Below are 25,933 nucleotides of genomic sequence, written 5' to 3' on the forward strand. Positions count from 1 at the left end.
ATAATTCTTGTTATTTAAAGCATTGTTCTTTCCTATTCTTGTTGAGTGAATGGGGGCAGGTTCAAATGAGATCCCATAACTGGTAATTCTGAGGAGCTAAGAGGCATTATTAGGATACTAGATATTAATGTGAAAAAGGACGATTGGGAGAAAGGGTGGTTGTAATGAAAGTTTTAGGAAAATGAAGACAAACTTATCTGTTCCACAATACTCATAATACCATTTAATGTTATCTGATGCAGAAGCAAAACGAAGAATTTTTCTCCACTTTGCCTTGTGCCAGGATCAGAACAGTGTACCGGAATATTGTTGAAGAGTGAATAACTTCTAAAATCTTTACTTTCTCAAATCGAAAGTAAAGTTTAATTTTATGAACTGCAATAAGCAAAGGATACGATCCACAGAAGCGTTAGTACTAAGTACCTTTGAAATCTTAAGAATTACATTTGAGTTGTGGGGGTTGGGAGGTGGACAGAAATGCATGAAGGGCATCAAAATTAACCCACGTGATTTAGCACTTGGCTTCTTTCAGAATCTATCTGTTCCCAAGTATTTATTTAAGCGCCTACTATGTGTGAGGCAGTGAAGATAAACGGGTTCTTTGCTCTAATAGAGCTTACCTTCAGGTATATTTTAATTCTAAACCATGAATTCAAGAGCAAACAAACTGAAGGAAGCAGTGAACCATAGGAGCTATAGTTCTTCACAAGCTGCAGCAGAAGTCAGCATTTTAAGTTTTCTATTCTGGATGCTGGGTCTTCTTAATTCTAGGAGCGAAGGAGAACGTGAAGAGATTTCTCGCCGAAAATACATAAGGACTTGATGTTCGGGTTCGGCAGCGCGAAATCACACCTGCGGTACCGAAGTAACCCCACCTAAGAAGCACAAAGGATTACAGGAGAAAAACTACTTCACCTCCACACTTCTCGGCCGGCACGGCAAAGCCGAGACTACAGTTCCCACAAGCCCTTGCGACCCCCGCTCTCCCCGCGCTGCGCAATTCCCAGCAAGAAAAAGACTGGGGATGTCGGGCGCGCTCCTAGGTGCGTCACTAGCGTGCGACTCCAGGATAAAAAACTGGTCTGGGCTGCAAAAATATGGCAACTGCTGAAGTGGCTGTGGTGTCGCCTTCGTCTTTGAATACAGACACAACCCCAGTCCCTGAAAGTGCAGGAACCGCTGCAGCAACGGCCGCCACCTCCTCGGCGACAACTGCAGCCGCGGCGGTTGCGGCCGTGGCCAGGACCGGATCCGAAGCCACGGTTTCCAAACCCACGATGGCTACTAAGCTGCTGTCCTTGAGCGGCGTGTTCGCCGTGCACAAGCCCAAAGGGCCCACTTCAGCCGAGCTGCTGAATCGGCTGAAGGAGAAGCTGCTGGCAGGTATTGCAGCCGGGTGGGGACCAGGCCGAGGAGAGGTGGTCGCCACGAGAGCGGAAACAGCATAGAGCACACTGGGCTTTTTGCACGCTCATGGCTCAGGAGATAAGAGGAAGGGAAAGGGAGAATGACCGCTGTATAAGTTTTGGACAGAAGTCTGGGGCATCTCCAGCTTGGACTTGTCCTGACGTGAACTCCTGTAGCCTAACTGGCAGTCGTCATTCTCAAGGGAAACAAGCAAAAAAACAAAACCCCACACATCCACAGATAAACCTCTGCTTTTGGACTTGCAGACGAATATTCTCTAATTTGATCCCTCAGAAGCCTTTTGTTTGGCTCACATAGATGAACCCTAGCCAAAGGAAACACTGGCTCTCTACCCTCCAAAGCTGCATTCTTAAAAATATGTTGGAAATGAGGATCTACTTAGTTAACCAAGACTTGGCACAGTGGTTTTCACGTAGTGGGCATAAGAATTATTTAGAGTCCCTTGTACAAATGCAGATTCCTAATCCCTGTCTTCTCAGAGATTGTGATTCTGAGGGCATGGGGTATTTTTAGGAAGCTGCATCTTTAAACTGTTGCTCCAGGTGATTCTGGTGTAAGTAGTGTGTGGATATTTTGACAACTACTAAATATACCTTGGTCACTTCTAAGAGCTTTCTTTTTGTTTGTTTGTTTCTTCATGTACACTGGGAGACTCTTAGAAGGATCTGTCAGTCATCACTCCCGTAGATCATTTCAGACAGTGGCGTCAAGGAACCTTAGATTTTTTTTGGACACCTGCAGTAAGCCAGATCTGTGCTAGCCTATAGGTGAGGATGAAAGACTGTCTCTTAACTGAGCTCACAGCAGTAATTTCTGCAGCCTTTGGTGATAAAACCATTTAACTAGGTTTTCAAGGCCCTTTGACTCTGGCTTATTTTTCCATTAAGCCAGTACAGGAAATTTCTTCTTTGTTTAGTGTCCCCTGGCAAGCATTACCCCACAGCCCCATTTTAATTGCAAAACCAAAATATTCTGGTAGGAATTTGTTAATTAAAACTGACACAATACAGTGTTTATTAGTAAAGGTACATTCCTGAAGATGTTTAATTCCTGTGTTATGTCTTCTTACTCTTTTGTTATACTTTCATTTTACTTTGTTGCCTATAAGGATGGGTTAAATAGGGGGCCTTGAAGGAAGGAATTAGACCAAGGAAAACCTTTGTGGTGTCATCATGGAGTTATTTTCTTCATACAGTTGCTTTCATTTGGTCTGATTTTTTAGCTAAATTGTCACTTTTTTCATCCTCAAGGTAGTGATTACCATTCTTTCTCTCAGACAGGTTTCTGATAGGATTAAAGTCATATCCTGGCCTTCTGGTTAATCTGCCTCCAAGAGCTGAAATTTCTTCTTGAAACTTAGTTAAAATTTATTGTGCCAAGGCTGTTGCTGGGCCATCTTCTGGAAGCAGCTCACTCAGAAGTAGACATTCTCATTACTCTCCATTTTTCTACTGCTTGTGATTGGCCTACTCTATATTTTTGTTGGCTAGACCAGGGTTTTCCAAATGCCATTCTAACTGGCTGTCAGAATTACCTGGGATGGTTCTTAAAGATACAGATTCCAGGACAGGAACTTCTAATGCCAGCCAGGTTTGACCACTGCTGATTTAGGCCACAGTCAGATTTCATAGCCTCTGTTAACCTTCCTTGCCTTTCCTTACATTAATTCATGTTATATTACAATCTCTGCTCTTGTCATTTTTGAATCCTTAAAGGCCTAACTTACAGTTTTATAGCTAGGAAAGAGATTAATAAATATTTATCCATGACCGGTACCAGTGGGGTGAACAAATTCCAGTATAGTAGAGACAGGGTGTCTTCAAACTTGAAAGAGGTAAATTTGAACACAAAGGGAAGACAGTCAATTTATGGGCCTCCATGCTTCAAGGGATGTCCAGTTAAAAGTACAAAGAGTCCCCCAAAATGTTTCTATACATACAAGGATGGCAGATCTGTAATGAGTTGCAAGTGAAGGTGAAGAGTCGAGCTTAGGCCTGGCCTTATGGGTTTGTGTTAAAGCATATGGTCTTGTCCTTCCAAGCATGGTGATGTTGTAATCAGAGAGTGACACTAGGACTCTGTTCCAGACATCGCAGTTCTGACTCAGTAAGGCGGTAGTTATGTATGTGGTGAGACTGAACAACCCACATTATCCTTTTGGCCATTTCACCTGCTTCTCCCCTGTTGTTTTGCCTTCCCCCCTTTCCCTTCTCTGTCCTCTCTTTTCATTTTCTTTTACTCTTTTCCTTCTTCTCTGGATTGGTAGTAATAACTAAGATTTGATGGGCTTGGAGGGGTTCAGATCAATACAGCTCTTCCTCTTCTTACTTCCTTTGTCATTTGAAGTCCAGTAGCCAATATTCTCTCAATATGTTGTTGTCTGCCATGTTGATGATGCTAACTTGTTGTGTGCTTTGAGTTTCCAAAGCACATTCAGATAGCATTATTTCATTTTATTTTTGGAATAGGAATATGGCCAAGTTGGCATCTTTCGTGTTTTTTTTTTTTTTTTTTTGCCTCTAATAATTTCCTGAATTTTAACTGAAACTAGCATCCTTTTATTTATAGATACAGAACAATTTTCAGGGGAGGTTGTATTTATACAGAGATGTGGTTCTCTGTCCACATGTGAAAATTTATGTTAGACTTTTTTTGCTGTTGTTGTTGTTTTGTTTTTTTTTTTTTTGTATATAGAAGATGTTTTTTTAAAATTTTTTTAACTTTTTTTATTACTCAAATGAACTTATCACATCTGTAGTTGTATAATGATCGTAACAATCTGATTTCCCAGGATTTCCATCCCACAGCCCAAGCACATCCCCCCACCCCCCAAACCGTCTCCTCAGGAGACCATAAGTTTTTCAATGTCTGTGAGTCAGCATCTGTTCTGCAAAGAAGTTCAGTCTGTCCTTTTTTCAGATTTCACATGTCAGTGAAAGCATTGCATGTTGGTGTCTCATTGTATGGCTGACTTCACTTAGCATGATAATTTCTAGGTCCATCCATGTTGCTAACAATGCCGGTATTTCGTTTTTTTAATGGCTGAGTAATATTCCATTGTGTATATGTACCACATCTTCTGGATCCACTCCTCTGTCAATGGACATTTAGGTTGTTTCCATGTTTTGGCTATTGTAAATAGTGCTGCAATGAACATTGGAGTACACGTGTCTTTTGAGTCCTGGTTTTCTCTGGCTAGATGCCCAGGAGTGGGATTGCTGGATCAAATGGTAGTTCTATTTTAGTTTTCTGAGGACTCTCCATACTGCTTTCCACAGTGGTTGCACCAATTTACAATCCCAGCAACAGTGTACTAGGGTTCCTTTTTCTCCACACCCTCTCCAGCACTTCTTGTTTGTAGACTTTTTGATGATGGCCGTTCTGGCTGGTGTAAGGTGGTACCTCAGAGTGGTTTTGACTTGCATTTCTCTAATAATGAGTGATGTTGAACATCTTTTCATGTGTTTCTTGGCCATCCGTATGTCATCTTTGGAGAATTGTCTGTTTAGATCTTCTGCCCATTTTTTGATGGGGTTGTGTGTTTTTTTGGTATTGAGCTGCAGAAGGTGTTTATAAATTGTAGAGATTAATCCCTTGTCAGTCATTTGCAAAGATTTTCTCCCATTTTGTGGGTTGTCTTTTTGTTTGTTTAGGGTTTCCTTTGCTGTGCAGAAACTTTTAAGTTTAATTAATCCCATTTGTTTTTTTTGTTTTTTTGTCAAACTCTAAGAGGGATCTGAGAAGATGTTGCTGTCATTTATGTCAGAGAGTGTTTGGCCTATGTTTTCCTCTAAGAGTTTGATAGTGTCTGGTCTTATATCTAAGTCTTTAATCCATTTGGAGTTTATTTTTGTATATGGTGTTAGGGAGTGTTCTAATATGTGGCTGTCTGGTTTTCCCAGCACCACTTATTGAGCAAGCTGTCCTTTCTCCATTGTATGTTCTTGTCCCCTTTGTCATAGATTGGTTGGCTGCAGGTGTGTGGGTTTAATTCTGGGCTTTTTATCCTGTTCCACGGATCTATATTTCTGTCTTTGTGCCAGTACTATACGGTTTTGAGGACTGTTGCTTTGTAGTATAGTCTGAAGTCCGGGAGCCTGATTCCTCCAGCTCCATTTTTCTTTTTCAGGATGTCTTTGGCTATTTTGTGCTTCCAAACAAACTTTAAAATGTTTTGTTCGAGTTCTGTGAAAAATGTCCTTGGTAATTTGATAGGGATTGCATTGAATCTGTATATTGCCTTAGGTAGTGTAGTCATTTTGATAATAGTAACTCTTCCACTCCATGAGCATGGTATATCTTTCCATCTATTTGTGTCATCTTTGATTTGTTTCATCAGTGTCTTATAGTTTTCTGAGTACGGGTCTTTTGTCTCTTTACTGGGTTTACTCCTAGGTATTTTATTCTTTTGGATGCGATGGTAAACGGGATTGCTTCCTAATTTCTTTTTCTGCTCTTTCATTGTTAGTGTATAGAAATGCCGTCAATTTCTATGTATTGATTCTGTATCCTGCGACTTTGCCAAATTCATGGATGAGCTCTAAGAGTTTTCTGGTAGAGTCTTTAGGATTCTCTGCAAATAGGGATAGTTTTATTTCTTCCATTCCAATTTGGATTCCTTTTATTTCTTTTACTTCTCTGATTGCTGTGGCTAGGACTTCTGAAACTATGTTGAAGAGTAGTGGCAAGAGCAGACATCCTTGTCTTGTTCCTGATCTCAGTGGGAATTCTTTCAGCTTTTCACCATTGAGAATGATGTTTGCTGTGGATTTGTCATATACGGCCTTTATCATGTTGAGGTAGGTTCCCGTTATGCCCCTTTCTGAAGGGTTTTTATCAGAAATGGGTGTTGGATTTTGTCAAAGGCTTTTTCCACGTCTATTGAGAGGATCATATCGTTTTTATTCTTCAGTTTGTTAATGTGGTGTATCACACTGATTGATTTGCAGATATTGAAGAACCCTTGCATCTCTGGGATAAATCCCACTTGATCATGATATACAATCCTTTTAATGTATTGTTGGATGCTAATATTCTGTTGAGGATTTTTGCATCAATGTTCACCAGTGAAATTGGCCTGTAGTTTTCTTTTTTTGTGGAGTCTTTGTCTGGTTTTGATATCAGGGTGAAGCTGGCCTCATAGAATGAGTTTGAGAGTATCCCTTTGTCTGCAATTTTTTGAAATAGTTTCAGAAGGACAGGTGTTAGCTCTTCTGTAAATGTTTTATAGAATTCGCCTGTGAAGCCATCTGGTCCTGGACTTTTGTTTGTTGAAAGTTTTTTAATCACATTTTCAATTTCAGTTCTTGTGATGGGTCCATTCATCTTTTCTATTTCACCTTGGTTTAGTCTTGGAAGATGGTACTTTTTAAGAACTTGTCCATTTCTTCTAGGTTTTCCATTTTATTGGCATATAGTTGCATGTAGTAGTTTCTTAGGATCCTTTGTATTTCTGTGATGTCCGTTGTTACTTCTCCTTTTTCATTTCTAATTTTATTGAGTTGAGTCCTCTCTCGTTTTTTCTTGATAAGTCTGGCTAGGGGTTTATCAATTTTGTTGATCTTTCCAAAGAACCAGCTTTTCGTTTCATCGATCTTTTCTATGGTTTTCTTTGTTTCTATTTCATTGATTTCTGCTCTGATCTTTATGATTTCTTTCCTTCTACTAACTTTAGGTCTTGTCTGTTCTTCTCTCTCGAGCTGCTTTAGATGTAAAGTTAGCTTGTTTATTTGAGCTTTTTCATGTTTCCTGAGGTGGGCTTGTATTGCTATTAACTTTCCTCTTAGAATGGCTTTTGCTGTATCCCATAGGTTTTGGAGTGTCGTATCTTCGTTGTCATTTGCTGCTAGGTATTTTTTAATTTCCTCTTTGATTTCTTCAGTGATCCGTTGGTTGTTTAGTAACATGTTGTTTAGTCTCCACGTGTTTGTGTTTTTTGCAGTTTTTTTCTTGTTGTTTTTTCATTCGTATAGCATTGTGGTCGGAAAAGGTGCTTGATATGATTTCAATTTTCCTAAAGTTACCGAGGTTGGATTTGTAGCCCAGGATATGATCAATCTTAGAGAATGTTCCATGTGCACTTTAGAAGAATGTGTATTCTGTTGTTTTTGGATGGAATGTCCTATAAATATCTATTAAATCCATCTGGTTTAATGCATCATTCAGGGCCTGTGTTTCCTTATTGATTTTCTGTCTGGTTGATTGGTCCATTGCTGTAAGTGGGGTTTAAAGTTCCCCACTATTATTGTGCTATTGTTGATTTGTCCTTTTAAGGTTGTTAGCAGTTGCCTTATATATTGTGGTGAAGCTAGGTTGGGTGCGTAGATATTTAAAATTTTTATATCTTTTTCTTGGATTGATCCTTTGATCATTATGTAATGTCCTTCTTTGTCCCTTAAAATATTCTTCATTTTAAAGTCTATTTTGTCTGATATGAGTATTGCTATTCCAGCTTTCTTTTGATCCCCATTTGCATGAAATATTTTCTTCCATCCTCTCACTTTCAACTTGTATGTGTCCCTAGAAGTGAAGTGGGTCTCTTGAAGACAGCATATATATGGGTCTTGTTTTTGTATCCATTTAGCCAGTCTATGTCTTTTGGTTGGGGCATTTAGTCCATTAACATTTAAGGTAATTATTGATATGTATGTTCTTATTGCCATTTTATTAATTGCTTTGGATTTGTTTTTGCTTTTGTTTTTGCTGCTCTTTTTTCTTTCCTTCTTCTCTTGTTCTTTTCTGCCTAGAGAAGTTCCTTTAGTATTTATTGTAAGGCTGGTTTAGTGTTGCTGAATTCTCTCAGCTTTTGCTTATCTCTGAAGGTTTTGATTTTCTCCTTCAAATCTGAATGAGAGCCTTGCTGGGTAGAGTAATCTTGGTTGGAGGTTTTCTCCTTTCATCACTTGAAATGTATCATGCCACTCCCTTCTGGCCTGCAGAGTTTCTGTTGAAAAATCTGCCGATAACCTTATTGGGGTTCCCTTGTATGTTACTTGTTTCTTTTCCCTAGCTATTTTCAAGATTTCCTCTTTGTCTTTAATATTGGTCAGTTCGATTAATGTGTCTCGGGTGTTCCTCCTTGGGTTTATTTTATATGGTACTCATTGTGCTTCCTAGATTTGAGTAAGTGATCCCTTCCCATGTTAGGGAAGTTTTCGGCTAATATCTCTTGGAATATTTTTTCTGTCTCCTTCTCTCTCTCTTCATCCCTATAATACGGATGTTGGTGTGTTTACCGTTGTCCCAGAGTTCTCTGAGACTCTGTTCATTTCTTTTCAGTCTTTTTTCTCTTTTCTGTTCTGCATCCGTAATTTCTGCTAATCTGTCCTCCACCTTGCTTATTCATTCTTCTGCCTCCTGTATTCTGCTGTTAGCTCTTCTAGTGAATTTTTTATTTCAGTTGTTGTATTTTGCATCTCTTCTTGTTTAAGTTTTATATCTTGTATCTCTTGGTCAGTGTTTCCTGTAAGTTATCCATCTTTGCCTCCACTTTATTTCCAATGTCTTGCATCATCTTCAGCATCAACATCTAAAGTCTTTTTCCTGGAGGCTGAGAATCTCCTCCTTGCTTAGCTGATTTTCTGTGGTTTTTCCTTTCTCCCTCATCTGAGTTATAGTTCTCTGTCTTTTCATTTTTATAGGTTTTTGGTGTGGTGACCTTTTTACAGGTAATAGAGTTGTAGCCTCTCTTACTTCTGGTGTCTGCCCCCTTGTGACTGAGGTCGGTATGGGGGGCTTTCTGTAGGCTTCCTGATGGGAGGGGCTGATGCTTGCCCCCTGGTAAGTGGAGCCCATTCTGATCCCTCTGGTGGGTGGGGCTTAGTCTCAGAATGGGATTAGAGGCAGCTGTGTGCCTGAGGGTCTTTAGGCAGCCTGTTTACTGAGGGGGGGGCTGTAATCCCACCTGGGTTGTTGTCTGGCCTGGGGCTTCTCAGACTGGGGTGGGGCCAGATTTTCCCAAAATGGCCCCCTCCAGAGAAAGGCAGCTGCTGAATGTCCCCGAGAGCTTTGCTTCAGTGTCCTTCCCTCACAACAAGCCACATTCACCCCTGTTTTCCCAGGATGTCCTCCAAGAACTGCAGTCAGGTTTGACCCAGATTCCTATGGAGACCTCGCTCTGCCCTGGGACCCAGTGCACGTGAAAGTCCATGTGCACCTTTTAAGAATGGGGTCTCCGTTTCCCCCAGTCCCGTGGAGCTCCTGGCACAAGCCCCACTGGCCTTCAATGTCAGATGCTCCAGGGGCTCTTTCTCCCAGTGCTGATCCCCACACGTGAGAATTTGATGTGGGGCTCAGAACTCTCACTCCTGTAGGTGAGTCTCTTTCTGTGAAACAGTTAGTTTCCAGTCTGTGGAGCTTCCCACCCAGGAAGTATGGGGTTGTTTATATCGTGAAATTGCCCCTCCTACCTCTTGATATGTCCTCCTCTTTTTCTTCTGGAGTAGGATATCTTTTTTAAGATTTCCAGTCCATTTGGGTGAAGAGTGCTCAGTCTTTAGTTGTGAATTTTGTTGTTTTTAGGAGGAAAGTTGAGCTCCAGTCCTTCTGCCGTCTTAATCCGTCCCGCATCTTTCTTTCTTTTTAAATCCAAATGCTTTGGAATATAAGAAGCACCTTAAACTGTTACCCTCTTTGTATGTAACCGTTTGTTGAAGTTATTTTCTTTCTTTTTTTTTTTTTTTTTTTTTTTTTTTTTTGTAAGTTTGTTGATTATTTTCTTTAAGGAATTGAGAGTTTGGATTAGGAGAGGAGGACAGAGATAGGGATAATTTGTTCTTTAAAGTAACCCTGGATGGGATGTACTCCCAGCACTTAGGTAGCTGCAGGTACCATCAAAGAGCATCAGGGAACAGAAAAGATTTAGAAATGAAATTGAGGACTTTAAAAGCTAGCTGCCTATGTCAAAACTAACTTTTTTTCATCATTCTGTCAGTCAGCTCACTACTACCAGGAATTTGCTAGATCTTTGTGGGTTAGCCTGGATATTTACCCACTTTTTAAAACAATTTTTTTTCCTTAGAAAATAAATTCTAGTTTCTAGATAATTACTTTGAGAATATTATCTCTTTGTAATTTAGGGAATGTCAGTACATTTAAAAATCTGTCCTTTGCTAGTAATGTTGTCATAGTCTTATGTTAAGTTTGTATAATATTTTTGTTTATTTTGAGTACTCCATCTACACTGTCCCATCCCATATTTATGGAGGCCCTACTTCCTTTGTCTCAGTAATTAACTTTTTTCCATCCCAATTACTCTTATAGAAGCTGGAATGCCTTCTCCAGAATGGACCAAGAGGAAAAAGCAGCCTTTAAAAATTGGGCATGGAGGGACTCTAGACAGTGCAGCCGGAGGAGTCCTGGGTAAGATATGAATGGAAGTTTGATGTAACCGTTACTTATATCAGAAAGATACACTGATTAGGAACAGATAAAATTGACTAAAGCCATGTCATTTTCAATCTACTTTGGAATATTTCAGATCTATTGGATTTTTAGGGCCGCCTTCTCAGGAAACCCTTACATGGTACAAGGTATACAGGTTGTTAGAAGTGGCCACTTTTATGTATGGGTGGGCTTTGAGAAAGGGTTTATATCTGCAGAAAAGAGTTAACACAGCAGATCTGAGATCGCTATCTTGAGAAAGGCATGCTTGCATCTGGGAACTTGGATTTGGGGAGTGTTCCCAGTCTTCCCATCTGACAGGCTGGTTTCCTGTGCCTCAACTGTGTAAGCAATGTGGTTTATGCCGAACATCTGCTCTCTATCTTGGAATCTGGGGATTTGTCCCACCATGCCGGCAGAGGGTGCCTGGAAGACCGTCCCTCTCATCTTCTCCAATAAAAACTTTGGGTGTTAAGTTTCTAAGGAGCTCCCGTAAGCAGGAACATTGTATACGTGTTACTCCTTTTTGGATTGTTGGAGAAAGGAGTGTGCTCAAGTGTCTCCCTCATAGGAGGGAGAGAGAATATGAGCCTAAGCGTGGATTTCTCCAGTGTCTTTTCACTTAGGATCTAGCATTGTAACCTTATGACATCAGTGTAGATGAATCTTAGCCATGTATGACTCTTCCAGTGTGGGATAGTTTTGGGGACTCCTGGCACAGGATATGGCTTTTTTTTCTTCCCATGTCAAATCTCATCTCTGATGTTGGCTTTCTTGAGAAGAGGAACTTTATAGTTCCTGAGAGGAAGTCACTTCTTCTGGGAACATTAGTTGGAAACATCAGTTGAGTGTTTTATTGCATGTGAAGGAAAATTGATAGAATTGACTGAGAGGAGAAAAATCATTTATTCTTTCCATTTTTCCTCCCTTTTTTTTTTTTTTTTTTGGCATCTAGTAGAAGTTCTGAAGTCTGTCTTTAAACACTGCCAAAGTGTGTATCCACAGGCTATGGTTATGTTTCTAGAAACATTTTTATAACTCTATCCATGGTCATAGTATATGTTAAGATTCCCCTCATCTCCCTCTTTCCCACATATTAGAAATAAACTTTTGGAGTTCCCATCGTGGCGCAGTGGTTAACGAATCCGACTAGGAACCATGAGGTTGCGGGTTCGGTCCCTGCCCTTGCTCAGTGGGTTAACAATCCAGCGTTGCCGTGAGCTGTGGTGTAGGTTGCAGACGCGGCTCGGATCCCACGTTGCTGTGGCCCTGGTGTAGGCTGGCAGCTACAGCTCCTATTGGACCCCTAGCCTGGGAACCTCCATATGCCGCGGGAGCGGCCCAAAGAAATAGCAAAAAGACAAAATAAATAAATAAATAAATAAATAAATAAATAAATAAATAAAAAAGAAATAAACTTTTATGGAACAGTACTCACCTTTTTACATGCCCCAGTGTTTTATATTTTATTTCATTATTTTAAAATGTTGATTATAATCCACTAAATTAATTTCATGCTGCACTAATGGATTACAATTTATACTTTGAAAATACCGTGCTACAGTATCCAGTCCATTTTATTAGATCTAAAATTTGATACAAATAAGCAAAACCAAACCTGATCTAAGCTATCTGAAGGAAATGAATGTTTATTTAGAAGCAAAGGATTAAATTGGTGAATACAATTATATTTTTAAAGAAAATTAGAAACAATATATGATTTTGCATTTTCTAAAATTACTGATTTTATTTGATTTTGGCATAAATGTCTTACTTGAGGTTAAAATTAAAAAAAAACACAGAAATTAATTTTCCTGAATTAGAGGACTCGAATAGGCAAATGCTGATTCTTAATTACTATTTCTTGCTATGATTAATGATAATCACTTATGATGGACTTACTATATATGAGGTCCCTTAGTGAGTGGCAAAGTCAGGAGTTAAATCTGAATCTGCTCAGTTCCAATCTCTTCCCTAACCTGGGGTGGCAGATACCTGGTACTTCTGCCTTTGTTCCTGGTTCCCCATGTTCATTACAGAAGTTACCAGTCAGTCACAGCATTCTCTGCCATTGATTCTAGAGGTGTCTTCAGGATTTTTATCAGTTCTGCTCTCCTTGAGTTAAGCCTGTTTGTTATAACCTTCTGTATTCTAAGGCTCAGCACCATAAATACAAGAAAGAAGAGGATAAAAATGTGCTGCTTTTTTATGACTAGACCAATTGTATTAATTTCTGGTGGTTACTCATTGATGTGCAGAAAATATTGATATTCGACTGAGTAAATAAATTTATTTTTTTTACCCTAAACCTAAGGAATCTTGTTGAAGCTTCCATTTTGTGTGTGTGTGTGTATTTTTTTTTCTTTAACAAAACTTGTGTGGAAAAATATACTTCTACTTTCAACATTTTAGGTGATTTTTGCTGGGGTTGGGGGGAGTATTAATGGTACAGATTTAAGAGTTTATCTGACAATTTAGGATATCTGAAATTCAGGTTTGTGGAGTTCCCATCATGGCTCTGCCGTTAATGAGTCCGACTAGGAACCATGAGGTTGTGGGGTCGATCCCTGGCCTTGCTCAATGGGTTAAGGATCTGGTGTTGCCATAAGCTTTGGTGTAGGTCACAGTTGTGGCTTGGATCTGATGTTGCTATGGCTATGGTGTAGGCCAGCGGCTACAGCTCCAATTAGACCCCTAGCCCGGGAACTTCCATATGCCACGTGTGTGGCCCTAGAAAATAGACAAAAAAAAAAAAAAAAGAAAAGAAAACAAAAGAAATTCAGGTTTATAATTCTATTAACCCATGATATACATAAATATTAAAAATATTTGTAAAATATTTTAATATAAATATTGAATAAATTATTAAATATAATACGCATTACATAAAACAATTCTATAAAGAGGGCTTGCAAAAATCTCAAAAATCCTGTGCGAGGCAGAATAATGGCTCCCCTAAAGATGTCCATGTGCAAAACCTGTTAATATGTTAGGTTACATAACAAGGGGGCTTTAAAGTTGCACATGGAATTAACGTTGTTGATTAGCTGACTTTAAGATAAAGAGATACCCCGGAAAGTCCTGGTAGATCCAGTGTGATCACAAGAGTCTTTAAAAGTGGAAGAGAAGGCAGAAGAGTGTTGAAATCCTATCAAGTACCTTCTCTAACCACAATGGTATGAAACTAGAAATCAATTACAGGAGGAAAGTTGGATATTAAACAACACACTTCTGAATAATCACTGGGTCAAAGAAGAAATCAAAAGGGAAATCAAATATCTTGATATTTTTTTAATTAAAAAAAATTTTTAACGATTTTTATTTTTTCCATTATAGCTAGTTTACAGTGTTCTTTTAATTTTCTACTGTACACCAGAGTGACTCAGTCACAAACATACCAAAAAAAAATATTTGGGGACAAATGAAATGGAAACACAACATACCAAAACTTATGGGATGTAGCAAAAGCAAAAATAATGAGGGAAGTAAACATTATTTTTAGTGGCAGCATCTTGTGCTGTCACGTGGATAAAATACAGTTTACTTAACCATTTCCCTATTCAAGGTCATTGAGGTTATTACCAGAGTTTTGTCAGTAGAACTGATTTTATGAGGATCATCTTTATGAATAAAACTGTCTTTGTTTTGGATTATTAAGATAGATTCCTGGAAATGGAAAGATACTGGGTTTTTTTTTTTTTTTTTGTTTTTTTGTTTTTTGTCTTTTGCCTTTTTAGAGCCACTCTCATGGCATATGGAGGTTCCCAGGCTAGGGATCTAATCTGAGCTGCTGTTGCCAGCCCACACCAGAGCCCCAGCAATGTGGGATCCGAGCTGCATCTGCAACCTACACCAAAGCTCAGGGCAACACTAGATCCTTAACCCACTGAGCGAGGCCAGGGATTGAACCTGCAACTTCATGGTTCCTAGTCGGATTTGTTTCCGCTGTACCATGACGGGAACTCCAATACTGGTCTTTTAAGGTGATTGCAAGGGCCTTAGAGAATTAGATAAATGGCACTAGAAACTTCCAACTGCAAAAATCTTTGGAGTTAGATTTGTAATAGCCTTGCTGGCCTTAAAGTGACTCTTAACATGAACAGTCTATCTTTGATTTAAGAATAGAGTGGTAGGACATTTGTAGAGGATTGTAGGTTTTTACAGAGAGACATTTGAGCACAGAAAATTTGGCAGATAAGAGTAGTAATTGTGAGACAGTATTTAGAAAACCCTGTTATTCATTCATTCTTATAATCCTGCACAGTTTTCCATACCCTTGTGTGTTTCCTCATGCTTTTCCTCTCAGATAAACTGCTCATCTCTGTCATCTTTAGTTGTAGAAATCTTACTGACCTTTCCAGGTTTGGCTAAAATGCTGTCTCCTAAGTGTGAAGCCTGCTGTCATGCTCTTTTTTATTGCTGACACAAAACTTAATTCTGTTCTTTGTTTTTGTTAACTCATTGACGGCTGAAATCAGGTCTTATTTTATTTCTGTACCTGTCCAGTAAATACTGAATAAAATTTTGAATGATTGAATGGGAAAAAGTTAAATAAAAATTCTCTCCCTAGACTATCCCTTGAATGAAAAGCTGCTGGTTGACTGGGTCTCAACTCCAGTTAAATTTTCTATATACCACTTCTTTATTAGTTTTCCTAAAATGCTGTTTTCACTAATTACCTAACTTTAATGGGCCTTGTTCATCTTGGATATAAAATGAGGTTAGGAGTTCCCATTGTGGTTCAACAGGTTAAGAACCTGGCTAGTATCCATGAGGATGTGGGTTCAATCCCTGGTCTCACTCAATGGGTTAAGAACCCGGCATTGCCCTGAGCTGTGGTGTTGGTCACAGATGTGGCTCGGATCCCACATTGCTGTGGCTGTGGTGTAGGCCTGCATTTGCAGTTCTGATTCGACCCCTAGCCTGGGAACTTCCATATGCTGCAGGTACTGCTGTAAAAAGAAAAAAAAAAAATTGCCCCCCCCCAAAAAAACCACCCTGAGAAGGTTAAGCTGTGTAACTCTAAGATACCTTTTGTCCTTTTTTTTTTTTTTTTTTTTTTTGGCCACACCTGCGGTATGTGGAAGTTCCTAGGCCAAAGACTGAATCTGAGCTATAACTACGGCAATGCCAGATCCTTTAACCCACTGCATGGGGCCAGGATCGAATCCACACCTCCGCAGCAGCCAGAGCTGCTGCAGTCAGATTCTTTTTTTTTTTTTTTTCTTAATTTTTTTATTTTCCCACTGTACAGCAAGGGGGTCAGGTTATCCTTACATGTATACATTACAATTACATTTTTTCCCCCACCCTTTCTTCTGTTGCAACATGAGTATCTAGACAAAGTTCTCAATGCTATTCAGCAGGATCTCCTTGTATATCTTTTCTAAGTTGTGTCTGATAAGCCCAAGCTCCCGATCCCTCCCACTCCCTCCCCCTCCCATCAGGCAGCCACAAGTCTTTTCTCCACGTCCATGATTTTCTTTTCTGAGGAGATGTTCATTTGTGCTGGATATTAGATTCCAGTTATAAGTGATATCATATGGTATTTGTCTTTGTCTTTCTGGCTCATTTCACTCAGTATGAGATTCTCTAGTTCCATCCATGTTGCTGCAAATGGCATGATGTCATCCTTTTTTATGGCTGAGTAGTATTCCATTGTGTATATATACCACATCTTCCGAATCCAATCATCTGTCGATGGACATTTGGGTTGTTTCCATGTCCTGGCTATTGTGAATAGTGCTGCAATGAACACGCGGGTGCATGTGTCTCTTTTAAGTAGAGTTTTGTCCGGATATATGCCCAAGAGTGGGATTGTGGGGTCATATGGAAGTTCTATGTATAGATTCCTAAGGTATCTCCAAACTGTTCTCCATAGTGGCTGTACCAGTTGACATTCCCACCAACAGTGCAGAAGGGTTCCCTTTTCTCCACAGCCCCTCCAGCACTTGTTATTTGTGGATTTATTAATGATGGCCATTCTGACTGGTGTGAGGTGGTATCTCATGGTAGTTTTGATTTGCATTTCTCTTATAATCAGCGATGTTGAGCATTTTTTCATGTGTTTGCTGGCCATCCGTATATCTTCTTTGGAGAAATGTCTATTCAGGTCTTTTGCCCATTTTTTCCATTGATTGATTGGCTTTTTTGCTGTTGGGTTGTATAAGTTGCTTATATATTCTAGAGATTAAGCCCTTGTCAGTTGCATCATTTGAAACTATTTTCTCCCATTCTGTAAGTTGTCTTTTTGTTTTCTTTTTGGTTTCCTTTGCTGTGCAAAAGCTTTTCAGTTTGATGAGGTCCCATGGGTTTATTTTTGCTCTAATTTCTATTGCTTTGGGAGACTGACCTGAGAAAATATTCATGAGGTTGATGTCAGAGAGTGTTTTGCCTATGTTTTCTTCTAGGAGTTTGATGGTGTCCTGTCGTATATTTAAGTCTTTAAGCCATTTTGAGTTTATTTTTGTGCAGGTGTGAGGGTGTGTTCTAGTTTCATTGCTTTGCATGCAGCTGTCCAGGTTTCCTAGCAATGCTTGCTGAATAGACTTTCTTTTTCCCATTTTATGTTCTTGCCTTCCTTGTCAAAGATGAATTGACCATAGGTGTCAGGGTTTATTTCCAGGTTCTCTATTCTGTTCCATTGGTCTGTCTGTCTGTTTTGATACCAGTACCACACTGTTTTGATGACTGTGGCTTTGTAGTATTTCTTGAAGTCTGGAAGAGTTATGCCTCCTGCTTGGTTTTTGTTTCTTAGGATTGCTTTGGCGATTCTGGGTCTTTTGTTGTTTCATATAAATGTTTGGATTGTTTGTTCTAGTTCTGTGAAAAATGTCATGGGTAACTTGATAGGGATTGCATTGAATCTGTAGATTGCTTTGGTAGTATGGCCATTTTTACAATATTGATTTTCCCAATCCAGGAACATGGAATATCTTTCCATTTCTTTACATCTTTGATTTCTTTGATTAAAGTTTTATAGTTCTTGGCATGTAGGTCCTTTACCTCCTTGGTCAGGTGTATTCCGAGGTATTTGATTTTGTGAGGTGCAATTTTAAAATGTATCGTATTTTTGTATTCCTTTTCTAATATTTCATTGCTGGTATACAGAAATGCAACTGACTTCTGAATGTTGATCTTATGTCCTGCTACTTTGCTGAATTTATTAATCAGTTCAAGTAGTTTTGGGGTTGAGTCCTTAGGGTTTTCTATGTATAGTATCATGTCATCTGCATTCAGTGACAGTTTTATCTCTTCTCTTCCTATTTGGATGCCTTTTATTTCTTTTGTTTGTCTAATTGCTGTGGCTAGGACTTCCAAAACTATGTTGAAGAGCAGTGGTGAGAGTGGGCATCCCTGTCTTGTTCCAGATTTGAGTGAGAAGGCTTTCAGTTTTTCCCCATTGAGTATTATATTTGCTGTGGGTTTATCATAAATGGCTTTGATTATATTCAGGAATGTTCCCTCTATACCCACTTTGGCGAGGGTCTTGTTCATGAATGGATGTTGGACTTTGTCAGATGCTTTTTCTGCGTCTATTGAGATGATCATATGATTTTTGACTTTTTTTTGTTAATGTGGTGTATGATGCTGATTGATTTGCGTATGTTGAACCATCCTTGTGAACCTGGGATGAACCCAACCTGGTCATGGTGTATAATTTTTTTGGTACGTTGTTGGATTTGGTTGGCTAAGATTTTGTTGAGAATTTTTGCATCTATATTCATCAATGATATTGGGCGATAGTTTTCTTTTTTGGTGGTATCTCTGCCTGGTTTTGGAATGAGGGTGACGGTGGCATCATAGAATGTCTTTGGGAGTATTCCTTCTTCTTCAACCTTTTGAAAGAGTTTAAGGAGGATGGGCACCAATTCCTCTTTATATGTTTGATAAAATTCACCTGTGAAGCCATCTGGTCCTGGACGTTTATTTGTAGGGAGTGATTTTATGACCTCTTCAATTTCATTTCTAGTGATTGGTCCGTTCAGTTGGTCTGTTTCTACTTGATTCAGTTTTGGCAGGCTGTAAGATTCTAGAAAATTGTCCATTTCTTCCAGATTGTCAAACTTGTTGCCATATAGTTGTTCATAGTATTCTCTTATGGTTTTTTGTATTTCTGCTGTATCCGTTGTGATTTCTCCTTTTTCATTTATAATTTTGGTGATTTGGGTTCTTTCTCTCCTCTTTTGAGTGAGTCTGGCCAGGGGTTTGTCAATTTTGTTCACCTTTTCAAAGAACCAGCTCTTGGTTTTATTAATTTTCTCTATTGTTTTTTGAGTCTCTACTTTATTGATTTCTTCTTCGATCTTTATAATTTCCTTCCTTCTGCTGACTTTAGGACTTTTTTGTTCTTCTTTTTCTAATTCATTTAGGTGGAGGGTTAAGTTGTCAATTTGGGATCTTTCTTCTTTTTTGAGAAAGGCCTGTATTGCTATAAATTTCCCTCTGAGCACTGCTTTCGCAGCATCCCATAGATTTTGAGAGGTTGTGTCTTCATTGTCATTTGTTTCAAGGTAGTTTTTAATTTCCTTCTTGATTTCCTTATTGACCCATTGGTTTTTTAGTAGCATGTTGTTTAGTCTCCATGTAGTAGGTTTTTTCTCTTTCCTTTTCCCATGGTTGATTTCTAATTTCATGGCATTGTGGTCAGAGGAGATACTTGAGATAATTTCTATGCTCCTAAATTTATGGAGGTTAGCTTTGTGTCCCAATATGTGGTTGATTCTTGAGAATGTTCCATGAGCATTTGAGAAGAATGTGTATTCTGATTTTTTTGGATGTAGTGTCCTGAAGATATCAATTAAGTCTAACTTTTCTATTGTTTCCTTTAGGATCTCTCTTGCTTTATTGGTTTTCTGTCTAGAGGATCTGTCCATTGATGTGAGGGGGGTATTAGGTCTCCTACTATGATTGTATTCTCATCAATATCTCCCTTTATGTCTGTTAATGCAGTCAGATTCTTAACCCGCAGTGCCATGGTGGGAGCTCCTAAGATACCTTCTTATTTCTTTCGGGATCACTGAACTAGCAGAGAATCCGTCATCAGTCCAACATTTCAACCATGATAAAGTCAAACATCTCAGCCTGCTCTTGGACACCCTGTACTCTGTGCTCATCCTCATGTCTGAGAATTTGTTCCTTCTTTGCAACATGTTTCTCTCTTCTTTTTGTGTTCAAATCCTACACATCCTTAAGGCCTAACTCAAGCTCTGAATGCTTGAATATAGCATTCTCTGGCCTCTGGAATGCTCCCTCCTTTGACACCGCCCCCCACAGCACTTAGTCTTTGTGTTCATTTTGACACTTAATCATATACTGTCATATTGTTATTTAGTGTCATTAATTCAGGCAGCATTTTTTTGAGCACTTGTAGTTTGCCTTGTCTGTACTATATTTTGCCCGTGAGATTATAAGCTCCTTCAAAGTCAGAAAATGTGCTGTTCCATTAAAAGTGTTCTTCTTAGGCCTCTGTGCATGGTAACGGCTCAAGAAATATTGATTGGAGATTCTTGAATGGAACAAAATTGAATTGGATCTTTATTATTGTACAGAGTTTGTCCCTCAGCATCAGCCACTACCATTTGGAAAGTGCTATGCTCAACAGAGAATCCTAAAGGCAGACAGTTTTTATATTAGTCCTTGAACCAATGTGAGTGTCATAGAAGCTTAAGGAGAATTTGGGATAGACTTTATGAAGGAAGCTGAGATGGGAGCTGTGTTTTGAAGGATGAACTATGAAGACTTTACTAAGGAGTACAGGGCACTGGGGCCCTGTCGAGGATTGTTGAGGAGGCTTTGTGCAGTGTGGGTTTCAGAAATGGGTACAAAATGCTGTGAATTGGAAGAGGAAGGGATAGGATGTAGAATAGGCAGGGTTACAATATTTAGGCTGATTTTGGCTGGTGGAAGTGGGAAGAAAGCCTTTGGTGAGTAGGGTAGCAGGGAGAGTGAAAAGAAAGTGGGTCTGCTATTAGTCTGGTTTGAATTTTAATTCCACCATTTACTACATATGAGATGCTGGGCAAAGTTCTTAATCACTCTATGCCTCAGTTTCCTCATCTGTTAAATAGGGGTAATTGTATTACCTTTTAGGGTTGTTATAAGGATTAAATGAGCTAATGAATGGAAAGCATTTAGAATAGAATCTGATACATGATGAACTCAATGAATGATTATCTGCTATAAATATTCACGATAATTCTTTCAGTCTGCCAATCATTTCTCCTTGTTTCTTGTAAGTCTCAATTGCGGTTATATTGTGTCCTTTACAAAATTGTATCCATTGATGAGAAATACTTCAATTCTTACAAAAATTTGCTTGCTAATTAAGTGAAGCAATGATAATACCCTCTCATCCTCACCTGGTGAAGTGTGTTTTCATAAAGATAATGCTTGAAAATCGAGGAGACATGTGAGCCGTTGTACTTTATATTTGGTCTGTGTGAATACACACTCTCCAGGCTCTCATTTACCCTGTTTTCTTCTTTGTGTTGGATTGATTTGTTGTTTCTATTTTCTTGATTGTATATTGCTGGGCACTAATCATCTTTAAATGGTTCATTAGTTATGATGATGGGTTCTGCTTTGTTCAGTAATGAACTCTGTCAAAGACTTTACCATACCATGATTAATTGTACCAAGTATTTTCACTGATGCCCGTATAAAATTCCAGTGAGTCCTTTGAGATTTTTCCAAAACTTTTTGTTGTCTATTTGTCTAGCTTGAGGTTTCTATTATGCTTCATACTTGAGGAAGGAAAAAAAGTCTCTTTTCCATCCCCTCTTTAGAATTTCTTACTTGCATGATAGGTTCAACGGATTGCAGTAATAGGAGCCCTCAAATTATACTAAATCTATGTTCTTTCCAACTTTATGTTACATATGCCAGGAAAATATGACCAATATATGTCATAAAACATATTTTAAAACCTAGTTTTCACAGTAGAATGTCATAATATTTCTTTCTTTGATTTGTAGTGGTTGGAATTGGAAGGGGAACAAAAATGTTGACCAGTTTATTAACAGGGTCCAAGGTAAGAATACTGGAATAGTTCTCTTTTTCTTGAATCTATTCTTAATGACCTATGTGTTGGATTTTATCAATTAAAAAATAAACTGTCAATGGACATTTGGGTTGTTTCCATGTCTTGGCTGTTGTGAATAGTGCTGCAGTGAATATGCAGATGCATGTGTCTTGTTGAAGGAAAGTTTTGTCCGCATATATGCCCCCCCAAAAAATTTAAAAATAAGCTGTATAAATTGCATGAATGAGTGTTACCCCTGAATATTAATCATAATGTCTATAATCATGATATCTGAGATTCATAATATTGAGTTTATAATTTTTTTTGCTCTTTTTAGGGCTGCGCTTATAGCGTATGGAGGTTCCTAGGCTAGGGGTCAAATCAGAGCTGTAGCTGCTGGCCTACACCACAGCCACAGCAACACTGTATCCTTAACCCACTGAGCAAGGATGCTAGTCAGATTCATTTCTGCTGAGTCATGATAGGAACTCTCGAGTTTACAGATTGAAAAACAAATTTGACTCATAGAAGCAAAAATTTTGCAGTGCCTATATTTGAAATATATATGTATTTAGGTTTTTTTTATATACTTGTATTTCTTAAATGAAAGGAACTTACAGATAATATTCTATTGGGAGGTTTTTTTGTTGTTGTTGTTTTGTTTTGTTTTGTTGTTTTTTGGTCTTTTGTCTTTTTAGGGCTGCACCCACAGCATATGGAGGTTCCCAGGCTACAGGTTGAATTGGAGCTGTAGCAGCCAGCCTACACTACAGCCACAGCAACGTGGGATCTGAGCCGCATCAGTGACCCACACCACAGCTCATGGCAACACCAGATCTTTAACCCACTGAGTGAGGCCAGGGATCAAACCTGCATCTTCATGGATGCTGGTCAGATTTGTTTCTCGCTGAGCCACGACGGGAACTCCTATTGGGAGATTTTTTAAAACCTTGGAATTTTTTGTAGAAACCATACCATTTGTAAGCCATGCATTTTCCAACAAAAGACATGCTCTGTTCAGTAGTTATAAAATGTTTATTTAATAAAAGAATGAGACTTCTTTAAAATGTTAAGTTATATCATTCATCTTTTTGAGTAGCGTTGATTAAATCCAAAAGCATCATTTATAAAGCATTTGATAGGAGAGGGAGGAAGAGTTATGCAGAAGCCAGAGAGGGAGGAGTCCTTCCCTGTCTTAGTTATTAACTTCTGCTCCTCTTCTGTAGTAGCTTTGCTCTGGCTGTTATCAGCTTTCTCTTGGGACATTTTTTCTCACTTCATTCTCTTTTGGGATTATGAGTATAATATGTACAAAAAGTGTAAGTGCTTATTATACGAAAGTCCCTCCTAAATTTCAGGCCTGTTATATTTCTTGAATGGCATATGCCATAGACACCTACATTTATTTTATTCAAGCAATTTCTGTTGGAAATCTTGATAACAGTTAATTTCATTTTTTAAAAAATTTCTATCTGTGATTTTTGGTAGCTTAGGCCAAGACAAAATATTCATCAAAAAGAGGAAGCATGCCAGTTCTTTAAGGAAGAGACTTTACTCTGGGCATAAAGTCAAAAAGAAATTTCTTACAGTAAGTGATAGTGAGTGATAGATAGTGGTTCTCAAAAATAGTTTTACAGTAGATGTGGAGGTGGGTCTGCATGAGATATAACTCAGGTAAAATGATTCTGGGAGAAGTTAGGCTAATATGTCCCTATGACCAAACTTAATCTAAGTGTAGACTATAGATAACCTAGAGGAAGGCGGTAGATACATAGTGTCTTACCGTCTTCCCGAAATTAGGCTCTCTTTGAGCCAGTCGTTCAGCGGAATCTGGATAGCAGATGTACTTTGAAGTAATGGACTTCGATGAAGTTTTGGAGTATTATCTTTATTAGCTTTCTGTACTACTGATTAAAAGTTGGTTACTTACATGTGCTTTTGCAACCAGATGAGCAGATAGAAGGGTTGATGTCCTAATATGAAATCACTGAATTCATATAAAGACTAATTACCATTTTCCAGGCATAAGGCTAGTCCCGTATCTATGTGTAATAAGCCATAGTGGTGCCTGTAGGCGAAGCTAGCAGTTCATCAGAAAGCAGCTTTGTATCTCCTCCAACCATTGAATAGTTGTTATCATTGGGATATTCAAACTCCAGCCCCCATCCCCGAATATGTTCAGAGGACAATAATTTCCCCCCACGTGAAGAGTGACATTTTTAGGTTAAGTCAGTGTCAACTCTGAAGTGTGACTTGAATAATGCTCCTATGAAGCCAGCAACTTCCTGAGATTTGAGCATTTCTAATCCACTTTCTCCAGAGGTTAGTCGAGTTTTTACCTTTTCTTTACACTCTATTAATATTCATATACTTTATAAGTACTATATTGAAAATTTTGAAGGGTTAACGTTTATTAACTGTACAGAGCTCTTCCTTTTTTTTTTTTTTTTTTTTTGGCTTTTCTAGGGCCATACCTGTGGCATATGGAGGTTCCCAGGCTAGGAGTCGAATCAGAGTTACAGCCACCGGCCTACGCCACAGCCACAGCAATACAGGATCCGACCCACACCATAGCTCACGGCAACACCCGATCCTTAACCCACTGAGCGAGGTCAGGGATCGAACCCTCAACCTCATGGATACTAGTCGGATTCATTACCACTGAGCCACAATGGGGACTCCCTTGTTTAGCTTTTGTTTAAATGCATAATCAAGTTGCTAAATTTAATCTTGGTATTTCACATAAGAATTGGAGTTCCCATCGTGGCGCAGCGGTTAACGAATCCGACTAGGAACCATGAGGTTGCGGGTTCGATCCCTGCCCTGCTCAGTGGGTTAACGATTAAATCGATTAATTAAAAAAAAAAAAAAAAAAAAAAAAAAAAAAAAAAAAAAAAATAAATCGATTAATTAAAATTAATTTTCATTGTATGGGTGGTGAAATTGTTGAATCTTGTGATGACTAGGTAGGAGTTTATTGCACCATTCTCTCTCATGGATATGTTTGAAAATTTTCCTTCACAGTCAAAACTACCCAGTAGAAAACTGATACTAAAAATGCGTTTTTGGAGTTCTCGTCGTGGCTCAGTGGTTAACGAATCTGACTAGGAACCATGAGGTTGAGGGTTTGATCCCTGGCCTCGCTCAGTGGGTTAAGGATCTGGCATTGCCGTGAGCTGTGGTGTAGGTCACAGACACGGCTCGGATCCCGAGTTGCTGGTGTAGGCCGGCAGCTACAGCTCCAATTGGACCCCTAGCCTGGGAACCTCCATATACTGCCAGTGCGGCCCTAGAAAAAGACAAAAAAAAAAAAAAAAGTGTTTTCAATTATAGTATATTTATCAGCCATGTGTATCTATAAAATCAGACTTTTCCTTGTCACATTGGCTGGCATAGGAAGTTTGTAAATGTTCCTCAATCTATACGCTTCCCATTTAACTTACACTAATACAGCCACTGCAGTCTATTGTTTTTGCCTTTATTTGGCTTCAAGTTGGTAGTGTTAGTAAGGCCTGTATAAACTTGAAGACCTTTAACAGATCTTCTTTGCCTTACGGCCTCTTCCCTGGTTTCTCCTCTAGAGGTACATTGCCATTGGCGAACTGGGGAAAGCTACTGACACGCTGGATTCTACAGGGAAAGTAACAGAAGAAAAACCTTATGGTATGAAGTTCCTCTTAGTTCTTTTTTTTTTTTTGATTTTAATTGCTTAAATTTTATTTTATTTTATTTATTTATTTATTTATTTATTTTTTATTATTTTCCATGTACAGCAAGGGGTCAGTATCTTAGATGTATATTGCAGTTACAGTTTTTATTTTTCTGTTGCAACATGAGTATCTAGACATAGTTCTCAATGCTATTCAGCAGGATCTCCTTATAAATCTATTCTAGGTTGTAGTTCTTCTTTTTAATATTTAGAGAAAGTTTGTATGAATTCAGAATTTTAAAATGAATCTCTTATATTCCCAGGGATTTTAATTGTCAGTATATGCCTTTAGGTTAAGAAGACTAGAAATTGTTTATCACATTATTGCTCATTTGCTATGTCTGTTGACAGATTTATAATAATTGCTTCTTTGGGAGTTCCCGTGGTGACTC

General features: G+C 38.7%; 1 protein-coding gene and 1 long non-coding RNA gene across 8 annotated transcripts in view; one reads left to right on the forward strand and one right to left on the reverse strand.

Moving 5' to 3' along the window:
* Nucleotides 1-979, reverse strand: part of LOC102160539 — a 35,553-nt gene extending 34,574 nt beyond the window's left edge. The window contains exons 1-2 of one of the 2 annotated variants that reach the window (XR_002338765.1): nucleotides 916-979; nucleotides 621-767 (exon numbers count right to left, since the gene is read on the reverse strand). This is a non-coding gene — a long non-coding RNA (uncharacterized LOC102160539). Of the gene's footprint in view, nucleotides 1-620 lie in introns of both variants that reach the window. The other variant, XR_307827.3, reaches the window with a different exon arrangement.
* Nucleotides 1,032-25,933, forward strand: part of TRUB1 (TruB pseudouridine synthase family member 1) — a 66,463-nt gene continuing 41,561 nt past the window's right edge. For 2 of the 6 annotated variants that reach the window (XR_001301213.2, XR_001301211.2), the window contains exons 1-4: nucleotides 1,032-1,383; nucleotides 10,690-10,788; nucleotides 21,786-21,841; nucleotides 25,414-25,495. Coding sequence is in view for 4 of the 6 variants with exons in the window: in XM_013983770.2 (XP_013839224.1) it covers nucleotides 1,098-1,383; nucleotides 10,690-10,788; nucleotides 21,786-21,841; nucleotides 25,414-25,495 (523 nt within the window). In the remaining 2 variants the exon portion in view is untranslated. The remainder of the gene's footprint in view (nucleotides 1,384-10,689; nucleotides 10,789-21,785; nucleotides 21,842-25,413; nucleotides 25,496-25,933) is intronic. The other 4 variants (XM_013983770.2, XM_013983771.2, XM_001929396.5 and 1 more) reach the window with 3 other exon arrangements.

The sequence above is a fragment of the Sus scrofa genome, chromosome 14 (genome assembly GCF_000003025.6).
Source record: "Sus scrofa isolate TJ Tabasco breed Duroc chromosome 14, Sscrofa11.1, whole genome shotgun sequence".
Taxonomy (NCBI): Eukaryota; Metazoa; Chordata; class Mammalia; order Artiodactyla; family Suidae; genus Sus; species Sus scrofa.